At 39.1% G+C, this 13,176-nt stretch overlaps 1 protein-coding gene across 1 annotated transcript; it reads right to left on the bottom strand.

Moving 5' to 3' along the window:
• Positions 1-492: 492 nt before the first annotated feature.
• plp2b (proteolipid protein 2b) lies at positions 493-12,975 on the bottom strand. The gene is made up of 5 exons (XM_027167353.2): positions 12,581-12,975; positions 3,173-3,328; positions 2,451-2,549; positions 2,132-2,228; positions 493-2,018 (listed from the first exon to the last, which is right to left on the bottom strand). The coding sequence occupies exons 1-5, from the start codon at positions 12,668-12,670 to the stop codon at positions 2,011-2,013; spliced, it is 450 nt and encodes a 149-aa protein (XP_027023154.2). The 5' UTR covers positions 12,671-12,975; the 3' UTR covers positions 493-2,010.
• Between the last annotated feature and the right edge of the window lie 201 nt (positions 12,976-13,176).

Here is a 13,176-nt window from a genome sequence, read left to right as displayed (position 1 = left end):
CCGGATGCAGGTGTTCCTAATAAAGTTGCTGGTAAGTGGATTTTAAACTAATGGGAAGAAGAAATATAGCAAGCTTGACTGACACACATATGTATGCATTATGTTTTCTCTATAAAGTTTCGCTTCATGCTTGAAGATTTATTTTATTTCTAAAATGCCACAGCATCATAGTCAATGTGTTGCTTCCTACCTGGATGGACAGTGATGTCAGTCACATCTGCTCCATGCAGACTTGTTCCATTGGCGTCTCACAAAATTCAGTCCTCTTCTATTCTACATCTACACCTCTACACACACTTAGCCATGTCTTTTTAGACTGCCAGCAAGCTTAGTCCATGAATTAATGAACCAGTATGAACTTGAATTTATTGAGATTTAAAACACTTCTGTATGTCAGTCAGGATAAGTGTGTATTCTCGTTGTAGCCACTAGGTTGTGCTGCATCCAAACATTTCCCGCAATGGCGAGTTTTCATTCAACAGATATCTCCACTTGGTTAGAAGACTTTTTTTATTCTGCATTGCTTCATGAAAAAAAAACCAACAGTAATATTAGATATGTGACAATGAAATTAAATACTGCAGAATATCCCTTCTCATTCTCATCAAGAACAAACATAAAAAGTGTTGAACATTGGAAGAAAGGTGTATCCTGAGTTTGCTGTAAGAAAAAAAAATGTTACAGTACAGGAAACTAACCATGACATGTTCAGTAGACTATGTTTCCTAGTTTTACTAAGAAAGGATACAACTACGACTGTGTATGTGTTTAAAGCTATAAAGCGTACAAAACTTCATGGGTAGGAAACACCATGGGGAAAGAAATAATGGCAGATATTTACGGACAAGATATATCATTACAAAGCAATGGGGTTTCTTTATATAGTGCTGTAAAAAAAAAGAAATTGTAGCCAGATAACGCAGGGAAACAATTTAGGCCAGACCACAGATTAAGGAAATGTATTAATTCTCTTTATAGAGCCATAAAGAAAACAATGGTTTTTAGCTGTTAGAATCATTATTTACTAATAGGAGTGGTTTCCTGCATTCAAGCTTTATTCCTGTTACAAGTGTACAGTAAACATTTTAATACAAAATCCTTCTATAATTCACTTTTGGGGCTTGGGCCAGTTATTCAAACTTTAGGGTGTGCTAGCAGCCTTGATTTTTCCCTGCTATAGTTAAAGGAGGAAAATACGAATGAACAAAATACTAAATGCTGACAAAATACTAAAAACTAATAAAAAGCAGAACTACGGCAAAACCCTGTTAGAAACATTATGTTATTATTTCTGTTCATCTGACTGCTAGTATTCTTTAAATAACTAGAGAGAAACATCTTATCCCTACAATTGTAATCATTACTTTAGATTAATTATTTTAAACAAACCCACAATTATAACCCATAGTTATCAAATATTAGTTGTCATAAATAATCAGTTGTGACTGAAACTTTACACCTTGCCAATTGAAACAGACATTGTATTTTAAAACATACTCAGAACAGCTCCAAAACTAAACCGAACCAAAGTGTCTTTTTTTTTTTAGGTCCCTTTCTTGGTGTGTTGTTTTGTTGATCACATGGTCAACATGGACTGATTTTTTTTTGTTATTTTTTTAAATGCTGATCGATCTCATTCACTCCTTTTTGAATTCCCGAGTCATGTCAGAGAGCACCGGGTGATGTTAAAAGGAGCTGCTCTTACATAACCTTAATAATAATGATTCAACAGCTAAAATATCTGCTTTAAAAAAGGTCAGGCAATGGCATCTCCAATTATTTGCAATGTTTTGGCATAAGCAGTGACCATTACAAGCTGATATTGTATACAGTGCCTCCCATTAGCTAGTGCAGATATTTCAGTCTGTTCGTCATGTTTTCAGCATTTTGTAGCCTTCACAAAACACAATGTTGACCTCATCATACTATGAAAACCTTTAAAATTCTTTGTTTGTCCTTTGTTTCTTCCCATGTCTTCCCAAGCAGCTGCTCTTGCTGTTATAATAATGTTCAAGCATCTGTGAAATAAACACAAGAGAAATGAGGATGTAATGTAGGAGATATTAAAAAAAAAAACATGTAGTACACAAAAGATAAAGTCTGCGTGTATGTTAAAGTAAGCAACTGAGACCTGTGGAAACTGCCGACCGTCCTTGGGAGCTCTTGAGCTCTATAAAAAGGGTGTATGCATCATAACAAAACACAATGCCAGCGATAAGTCCAAACACCTGGAACAGAGAAGAGCACTTATTATCCACTATTCTTTCACAGAGGCATAAAATAACCGACACATTGGGGTGATGCTCGATGTAAAATATTTCATATGCCAAGTCATACAGTAGAAACTGTTAAAAGAACACTAGGTCTTGAACATGTAAACATATATTGTATGACAAAATCATTTTAATTTGTATCAAAGGCCAAAGTAAATTGGGAGAGAAAGTTCTGACCCCTCCTGCGACACGTGCTCCATCTCCTACTCCATTGATCACACAGATCAGAGAGGTGATGATGTACAGCAGAGCACCAATCACAGCACGGATAAAATCCTAAAGCAGGCGAGAAAACAAAGGGGTGTTTAGTTCCGTCTGTGTGGTTGTGCACGTTCAGCAAGCTCGGCTTCTCCTTTCCTGGTTATGTCATTTAAAATGACCAGTATAAAATCATCCAAGAGTCTTAAGTGATATGTTAAATAGGATTCATTCAAACTGAGCAGTTAGTACTATTGCAATAGTCATACGACTCATGTTCACGTCATGATCTTTCGGGCATTGTTTCAGGAAGTGACTACTGAAATATTTCACAATACAGCAGAAAGACTTGAAAAAAAAAAAAAGAAAAAAAAAAGCTTTTAATCTAAAGGAAATTACATCATTCAAATCTTTCCATTCTGCTTTTAGTCCTAAGCAGTGAATTATGTGAAAGGTAAGCACATAAAACTGTACTGTGGAGTTTAGATTAGACCTGCAAATAATTGCTCTCCATTAGAAACAAAAGCTACTATTTAAGACGGATGTTGGCAGGGACAAGATGCTTACTTAGATTAATTGAAAAATAGACTAAAATAAAAAACACCGAGTGTTAAAAATGCTCTTTCTTGTAGATATATATGTGATCAGTCACTTCATATGATGGTAAATATCTTCCTGCTGCTGCCTGTTTGTAGACTTACACTCCAGAGCCAGTTGATGACCCCGAACTGTTTATCCAGCTCCATCATGAAGACGACAAAGAAGACGATGGCAAAGACCATCTCACAAATAGCCACTGCTGAGTATCCGCCATACAGCGACGCTGCGTAGCAGATGATGCAGATCAAGCTCAGGAGCTACAAAAAGACACAGACAGAGAAGGAGATGATGAACGGGTTTAGATACACTGCAATATATTGTTCTGGTGGTTAAACACCTCGTCACAAGGCAGTGAGATTCATGTGTGTCACATTCAGAGGAAAGCGCTGTCTGCCCTGTTCCACATACGTGTGCTCACAGGTACTCATGATTACATGGTATCTCTCTGACAGGGAGACTCCCATCACGGCCCATTCGTATCTCCCGATCTTCGGGTGTGTGGCGGATTTTTAAAGTTTCAGGCTTTTTTTCTTATTAATATTGTATCACATCAGAATCATTCCTTCATCTTTTCTCTCAAGGCGTTCGTTTCATTTTCAGTCGTGTTGGTCTTGTTATCTGCTTTTCATACCAAAAACCTCTGAGCAATGCCATTTCTTTTTCAAAACAATGTAAACAACCGAGCAGAGCTAAAAATCTGTATCCGATATATCGTATATATCTCAAATTTGATTTCTGCTTTTTCATCCAAAAAACTATGAAGCTAATCTTGGAGTAAAAAAAAAAAAAAAAAAAGTAAACATCTTCGAACAATAACTATTATATGAAGACAGGATCGTAAGCGTTAAATTCTGCATCGAGTTAAACAAATCGATACTATTTTAGATTTGAAATTCTTAAGAGAATTCGCAGTATACGATAATAAATAATGTATTCAACAAGGATTCTTTGCTTATAATGTGTAGTATGTTCTGTGTTATCCATTTGCACATACATTACTCTGATACATGACCACATGAGCACACACCGTCTCTCTGAACGCCCTGAAGGAGATGGCCTTTCTTATTATATTCTGAATAAATAGCGGTCACTCAGATGCCAAATTCATGGTACTAATAACAGCCTACATTACTCCCACACCAACAAGACCACCTGTTTGTTCTTAGGTATCTGTTAACACCCGCGCTGAAAATTCTTTGTTTCCCTGAGAGCATGTGGGGCTACTTAAAACATTTTTTTCTTTTCTTTTTTTAATTACCAAGCCATGGTTAGAAATGCATTCCACACCTCATGCTAAAGTTGGGGGTTGTGTATGGAGGAGCCTTACAAGGTTTCACACGAAGAGCCTATAACCCTGCCAACTACAGAAGAGTTACTGTGCGCTCCATTAAGTTTACTCCATTCACCTCTGACGCTCAGATTACTTCATTCATCCGTTCTCTAATTCTACAGGCGTTATTTTCGTTCGGTCGTCTATTTATGGTGCTGTGGTTAAAATGCTGTGAGGACTCTGTACCCTTTTGTCATGTTTATGCACCAGCCAGTAATATACACAGTATTTGTATAATTATACACTTTCATATGTATGAACGTGACAACAAAAGTGACAAAAGTAGGATTATTAATACACAATACTATTGTGAACTTAAAGACACATGTGATCTACGTATACTGCAGTAATGTATTGCAAGTGTACAGACTGTAGAGACACAAGAGAGCCAAAGCAATAATAAGTTGTCTAACCGGAGTAATTAATCCAAACAAAATGGCACAGCAAGGCCAATGTTTAACTTCTGTTTACTTTAACTACTCATCGAGTGCTAAATGCAAATGGATCTACAGCGTTTAGGTTTTCGATTCCAATAAGCGAGCGAGCCTGTGACTCAGCGTTGCTACAGTAAACTAAAACTTGTTTATAAAACAAAGAGCAGGGGAAATTTGCCTTCTTCCGTGTCCTGCATGTGTGACATATCACACTTTCTCCTAAAAGTTTCGAATGTGAGATAAAGAGAGAGAGAGAGAGAGAGAGCAGAATGGCTTGAGGAAGACTGTGGTAACTTAAATAACCATGCCTTAAAACCACAGAGAGCAGAAAAGCATCACAGAGTGAACAAAACCTATGAACTACAACAATCGATCACAACATAAAGTTCTTGACTTGCAGGATTTTATACACTGTACCACTGCTGGTTGAAAACTACATAAATTGGCAGGTGTACAAGTGTTTCTATTAAAGTGGCTACTCGGTGTGTGTGTATTTAATACTTGAGAAACACAACTTTTATTGATAAACAAATCCACTCTTACCCTGCTGTTACTAAGAAGAAGAGGTTGGTCTTTAGACATTAGCTGTAAAGACAGGGACGGATTCTGCTGTCCGAATTGAACTTTATTCCACTAGTGAAGGACAGTCAGGTGGAAGGTTCTAGAAAAACCTCACGCCTCATAGTGTAGGCTTTTTACCAGACGTTGATGCAGGTTATAGATGGAAACATAAACCTCAGGTAGAATGCTGAGGTAGGGGGTGATGTTCCAGATGAGATCTTGTACGTGAACATCAAGGACTTGAATTTAATATGGGTGGAAAGAGGAAGCCAGTGGAGGGAGATGAAAAGGATTATGATGTGGGTCCTTTTGGGCGGGTCGAAACCGAGGCATGTTGCTGCATTATTTTGACCTGGGAGGAAATTTGATTCTGAATAAACTGACCTCAGGCTGACCCAGAGTCTAAATAGGAGATATCAACATCATGGTATTTAATAAACATCACATTTTCATCACTTGCATTGTTTACGGTTTGTATTAGGTCGACGTAGACTGCGTCAGAGTTTGCACACATGCAGGCAGATGCAGTACCTGTGCTTGGACATATGCGTCAAAATTGGTCACAGCAGCAGCTGCTCATGATTTTCAACAACTGACAGAGTTAGTCCAGAGGATACATGTAAAAACATCTTAAAACATCCTTACACATGTCGGCTAGTGACGCTTTGGTCTAACCTGGAAATTTCCTCTAGGCTTGCCCAATAGAAGAGATCTACAGCGAGAAATGTCGGCTATGTGGACATTAAACAACCGGTCTGTAAAAGCAACTTATTAAAAATGTTTTCTTTTATTCTGTTTTATGCATAATTGTAAATAGCACCTGATGCCACTGCCAGCAAGCAGGTCCCGATTTCACAGCTGATTATATTATTACACTCTTCTTAAACCTGAAATAGTGAAAATGATCATTTTCCTGTCTAGTAGGCTACTATGTAGTTCTGGACAGTTCAATAACATAGCTAGATTTTGATGAACACACAAAACTATACTGCTTTAAGATTTCAGCTTATTTGTTTTATTTATTGTCATTCTGGCTCGGTGGAATAAAATCTCCAGCACTTGTCCAGCACAAAGTCATTGTTCGCAATACAGCTGTGACACAAGTCGATTTATTTACACTAATTAACAGTGGTCATGAAGAGATCTTTCACTCTTTAGTACAACTCAAGGTCAGGGATCTGCCATGTTTGTACAACAGATCCACACACTTTGTGCTTTTGTAATGTCTGACCGCAGATCTCAGCTAACACTAACAATCTTCATTCATCCTGTAATGATGGCTTTCCTGTTTCCATTGTATTCTACCTGCTGAACAATAGTGCCACTGATCATTTATTCATTTAACCTGGTAAATTATTCACAGTGATTGTAAACGGTAATTGGCTCTACGTGCTAGTCATTGTGTCCTGTACTGCATTCAGCTGCAACTGCTATTTCATTGATTCTCAGCATCATCAACATTATTGGGACCCCTTATCAAAGAATACAGAAATACTTCCATCCATCCATCCGTCCATTTTCTGTACCACTTTTCCACAGGGAAGATCTCATGGTACATGCGGTACAAGGCAAGGGAAACACAGGACAGCTTGCGAGCTCAATACAGGCCACAATCTCTCACACACTCTGGACAATTTAGAGATGTCAGTCAATAATACATGTTTTTGAACAGGGGGAGGAAACCAGAGTACCCAAAGGAAACCCCTGAGGTCACAGACTAGGAGGTCTGGTGTGCAGTCTGTGTTCCTGTTCATCTCAAAACTGCTCAATGGGATTGAGGTCAGAGGTCAGTGCAGGCCAGTTGAGTTCTTCCACTTCAACCTTGGCAAACTGTGACCACCGAGTTTTGGTCATATAGAGAAAATACAAAACACCTATAAAAAAAACTTGATGTAGATTCTTAAGGATGTGTTCATTAAGTACCACATGTGTACCTTTAATGTTTTATTTTCAAATCTGTTTTTTAAAGTAAAAGGTACATCACATGCACCTTCCCAGGCAAAAACTTTACATACTGGACTTAAAGTACAAAAGGGGAACCCCTGATGGCCACCCAGCGACAAAGAAATGCAGCAGAGAGTGATAGCTAGCACATGCTTCCTCTGAGACATGTGCATCTGCCGGCGCATCTGTGCATCATATGTCAACCGAACACACATGGAAGGAGATGCCACCTGTCAGCTTCAGATGGCCATAACAGGCAAAGTCCTACACAGACAGCAGGGTGAAATGTTACATCGCTCAGATACTTCAAATGAACAAAAAGCGAGTTTTCATTTTGGTTACAATTGACCAAACATTTGAAGTTTACAGCATCGGTGTGAAGTTGTAGAAAATCTCGATGTGACTCCTCACTCTTGTAACCACATTGAAGGTTGATAATTTGCTTGTGCCGGGGTTTACCAGTCGTATACAAAACTGCTGCCAGGGAAACCACAGTAAATTAAAACTTGTGTTTATTTTGGGTTACTGTGAAATTGTCAGACTATTGCGGGGGAATATGACATTGAGATTGCGAGATTATCATCTTATCTCTCAAATGAAAGGCAAAATCTGTGACACATACAGAATGATACATAATATACTCACATTCTGACTCATGTTTCCTGTAAAAGTGTTAGAGCAAATTTCATTTGCTGCTCAAAATAATGTGATGGAAGCAAAGGCATGTTCATATCCTATGCCTATAATTAATAGTGTAGTTTCAATCATCATCCCCTAGTCTTCATGAACCCTCCTTCTCTGACCTTTCTCATCACTATGGAAGGTCCACCTGCAGAACTTCTGCTCGCTGGATGTTTTTTGCCCAATTTTGTAAAACTTCTAGAAACTCGTGCGTGATAATTGCTAAAAAAAAAAAATGCAGATTTTTCCTAATAAAGAGTATTTATAATTTGAATAGTATGCACACGTGTACTCTTGGTGTAACTGTCAAACGGATGCCGGAGCATTCCTATATTTATTTGCACTAATCGTAATTGCACCTCTTACAACCGCTGCCCTTGTCCAAAGTCTCTGTGTGTAGAGTTTTATCTCTAATACTCCCTGCTCTTATAATCAATACACCATGGTTAAGCGAAGGTGTGGTCTGAACTCTTCATCAGCAGGGTTGGGCTCGACACACAAGCCTAAAAGAGAATGTTTTCCACCAGAGAAGCCTGGTGACATAGAAAGAAAGCATTCTTTACGACCCACGTTTCTGAACCCACGCCAGCATGGGGTGCACTCATAAATTCCCGCCAGCACTTTGCCTTTAATGCCGCTCTCTGTGCTCAATCCGCTTAGCCTGACAAATGTTTAACGCCGTCGGCAAACCGTTACGTCTTTAATGAAATACTGTACAAGCGCCGGGCTGGAAACCGCTTAAGATTAACTCATGCTACTGAATGCATGACTTCTTGACATTTCTTTACTAAACAGATTACTCTGTCATACTTACGCATGATCACTCGCTCAAGGCTCTTGTTTTTATTCATGTTGTGAACATCACTTTTTATAGATAAAATTAAAAACCGCAACAAATCTTTTGTGTTAAAACACAAGACATTAGTAAGACGTAACATGCTGATTTCCATGAGATCTTTCCATAAATAGAGCATAAATGTCTTTTAGATCTTGGACCTGATTAAAAATAGTAAGAACAATAACAGAAAACCCAGACACATTAACAGATATAAACAAACAACCTTACAGCAAAATTTGCAACTCAAATCAAGTTTTGGGAACTTCAGGTTAGTTACAAAATCTATCTAGGCTTTTAGACCTTGCACGGGTGTAAGAGGGCAGGGGTTAGAGGAGTGGTAAGCTGCCAGGCCTCCTTCATACTCATATGTATTGACGCTTTATGAGCAGAGGAGACTGGTACAAGCTTCCTCTGTGAGCGTTAGCAGCTGACTGAACTCCAGCAAATGTACAATGAGCTTCTATTCGTGCTGGCAGTACTGTCCGTTTTAGGACGCCCACTGCTGCGAGATCAACAAACACTCTACTACAACGACATGCACACCGAGCAGGCTTAAACTCACGTGCACAGATACGCACCTGCTTCAACAAGGCACAGGATTCATTCGGAATGAGTTTCATAATATAACCCAATCATGGCAGAATATTTATAGCATTTTTCTTTACTGTAACTTTTAATGCATGTTGTAACTATGTAACTATTAATGCATGTTGCGGACACGACACATTTCAGAGCCAGATACAGGTATGTTTCAGTTACAGGACTGAAAACAAAGTTCAGGAGAACCTATCACTATATATATAAAACATGGTTAACCTTTCCTCTGAAAGTTAGCAGTCTTTACATACAATTCGAAACCCTGACCCTGACCCACATAGGACCAGACCATGAGAAAATCAGACATGAGAGTCTGGTGTAAAATTTGTATCAAAGGGTGTAAGATCTCTATTACTGTACATGAATCCTGTCTTCACTCAAGGTGCTTGTTCCCTCCTTACATGTTGACCCTTTACTGTGACTTGTGACTTACATGCGATTCATAGTGCCCTAATCTGTTAATCTTCCCTGCTTTCCTCAATTTTTGTCTATTCCGCATTCCGAGGATTCCTAACACATTGGTGTGTAACACTCTCACGCTACACTCTTGAAACACAACCCAGGATGAATTTCCATCATAAAGAACTAGTCAAGGATAATAGACTGCTGTCGCTGGACGCTTGTACCATTTTAGTGAAAAGTCAATATTTATGGATATGTACAATGTGCCACCATGTTCTGCATTCTGCTGTACTGCCGTGGGACGGGAGCGGATATGAAAGCATAGCTCTGACGGATGATATCTTTGGATGGATGATAGCTTTAGATGATATCAGTAACAGGGGAACACAGGAAGCGGTCTAATAGACAAGAGCACAGCACGCTGTAAAGTTGGATCACAAACAAGTTGCATGTAAGAATGAAACTATGGAAAAGTTGCTGCAAGAAACTTAGTTGGTGATAAATGATGATAAACTTTTTTGTTGTGCTTAGCTACTTCTCAGTAAAGAAAGACTGGGAGTCCATGGTCCTTCTCGCAAGACTCCCATAACACAAGTGTTGGACAATCTTCATCATTCAAGGAGATATGTATGAAGAATTTAGCGATATATTGCTTAGCACTAAACCTAGATTCACGTGTGGTTTAGCAGGGACTTGGGGGGGGGGGGTTGAATTCAACACAAATTTCATCCAAAGAGACAGTCATCCAAAGTGCCTACTCTTTCTCCCGTGTCAATCACAGTGACTCTGGCCAATCAGGGGCAGCTGTAATTACCCATTTGAAGAAAACCCATATCTTTCCTTTTCCTCATATGTGATATGTTGCCCTGTGACCAGCATGATGTAATTGGTTACCATCATGTATCACATTATAGAGCAGAGCTGACTGGTGGCTGGCAACACTGAGAAATAAAATAACTTTTTTTTTATTTTGTACATACTTCTCTGTGCAGGATTTCAGTCATCCAGGTCATTTGAAGTGAGAGTGAGAAAACCTCATCGAGATGGTACTTTGTTACATATTGCATGGTTTGTATTATTTAAAACACAGAAACCCCCCTCTTTTTTTTGCAGGATCTGCATGTTCCTGCTTCTTATTCAAAACAGTTCCTTCCTGTTGAAACTAGCATTTTTATTTTTTTTTATACAGCCACTGTACATTACATTACGTCTGTACACCGTTATGGGAGAAAGCTGTTGGAAAGGGTGGAGCTGAATTCTGCTTATGTCACTGTATATAACTCTGAGTGACAAGAAAGTTACCAAGCTCCAAGATTTCTTTGCATACAAATAAGACTAGCGTTAGGCTTAAAGATAAACTACTCCTTAGAAAAGTCACAGTAACCCTTTAAGCCTAACGCTAGTCTTATTTGTATGCAAAGAAATCTTGGAGCATGGTAACTTTCTTGTCACTCAATGTTATCGTTAATGAAGTTAATATTAAGTACTGGGCACGTACAGAACAGTTAGCATGTGTAATCATAAAATGCTATTAATTCATTACACAGGTTCTGGAATAATATCTACTGATAGAGTGAACTAATCACTGTAACAGTGTGAGACATCGTGATGGACGCTTTACTACATACCGAACCCCTTCAGCATCACTCGTAATAGTTCATGAGCATCTTAACCAACCTCAGGCTCTCGTTAGTGTACGTTTTCACCCAATCAGATCGCTTTCAAGCCGATGTTACTCATTTTCATAACCAGTTCCTTTCCATTTAGGAGTCACTGACTGCAAAATAAAGCACTTTACGATATTCAGTTAAGACATTTCTGAACGAATCTGTCCGCCGTTACAGTTGGGATGGAAAATAAGACGAGGTTCATGAGATCTTTCCAAGCTTTACTGCTAAATCCTTTCAAAAGGCTAAAAATTGCAGTGGAACTTAAGTAAAAAAAAAAAATGCATTGGAGTTTCATCAGATTTTTTCCAAGCTTCACTGCCAAAAACACTGCAGTGAAGAGCTCAGAAAGCTCTGCCTCTTTAAGCATGTAGAAAACACACTAACACAGCAGTTGTGAAATGTGAAAAGTGTCGTGGAGGTGTCACGTTGTCACTCCTACACACTTTTCTTGCACGAGCGCTTCACAAGATGTTCCCGTTGCCTAGGAAACGATACCGTCAATCAGACTCTGACACGCCCACTTAGTTTCTGTCAGAAAAACAAACTTTGTTTTGGTCGTCGTCAGCATTGGACGGTATGTCGCTAACTTTAACGGAGTCAAAGCTTTGTATCCTGTCACGTAGCAAACAGGTGAATCCTCAAGACGTTTCACACACACACACGTGTTAAAGCGTCTTTCAGCTCTCTCTAACTGTGATATGAGAGAATAAGTGTTTCAGTTAAACTACTAAAACCGCCTTAGCTATGAACTGTCTTGCGTTTAACGCGTTAGCTTTATGCTAATATCTACATTTACAGTAGACATATTAACTACAGTTAAAAAAAACGTGTCTTTTTAGCATTTATTCTGAAGTAAATATATCAAGTGGCCCACAAAGGAGTTTAAATAAGGAATAAACGACATATTCCTGAAGAAGTCTGACAGACTTTACAGAGCTGACATAAGGAGACTGACAGAAATCATCGGCGTTACTTTGTTAAAAAAAACCAACAATAACAAATAAGTAAAATAAATAAATAATAGCGAAGAAAGACTTAGAGAGGTCACTTACTATTTCCACAGACAGTATGGTCCCTTTCCGAGTTCGTACATAGGCCTTTAGTTTGTCCACAAAGCTTGGACTTTCTGCAGTATCTGCCATTTTAATAAGCAGCTTCCAGTCAGACAGCAACAGCCCTTAGCAACAGGAGGCTAGTTAAATGTTGTGTAGGCTGAAATATCCTGCTTGGTGAAGAGCTGAGAAATGTGTCGAGGGGGTTTATGAGCAGATGTACAGTCGTACAAGAAACTGAAGTCGTGTGGAGTAATCAGAAGTAGGCGGGAAAGTGCAATAAATATTTCACAGCCAACACAAACTTTCCTTCTGTGGCAGAGAGAAAAAAAATGGGGCGTTGGCTTTCACCTCCCTCTCTCTGTCTCCCTCTGTCTGTCTCTCTCTGTCTGTCTGTCTGTCTGTCTGTCTGTCTCTCTCTCTCTCTCTCCCTCTGTCTGTCTCTCCCTCTGTCTCTCTCTGTCTGTCAGTCTCGCTCTCTCTCTGTTTCTCTCTCTCTCCCTATGTCTGTCTCTCTCCCTCTGTCTGTCTGTCTCTCTCTGTCTGTCTGTCTCTCTCTCTGTTTCTCTCTCTCTCTCTCTCTCTCCCCCTCTGTC

This window comes from Tachysurus fulvidraco, chromosome 14 (assembly GCF_022655615.1).
Source record: "Tachysurus fulvidraco isolate hzauxx_2018 chromosome 14, HZAU_PFXX_2.0, whole genome shotgun sequence".
NCBI classification, from domain to species: Eukaryota; Metazoa; Chordata; class Actinopteri; order Siluriformes; family Bagridae; genus Tachysurus; species Tachysurus fulvidraco.
The sequence above is the reverse complement of the archived record's forward strand: the minus strand, read 5'-3'. Positions and strand labels throughout refer to the sequence as shown.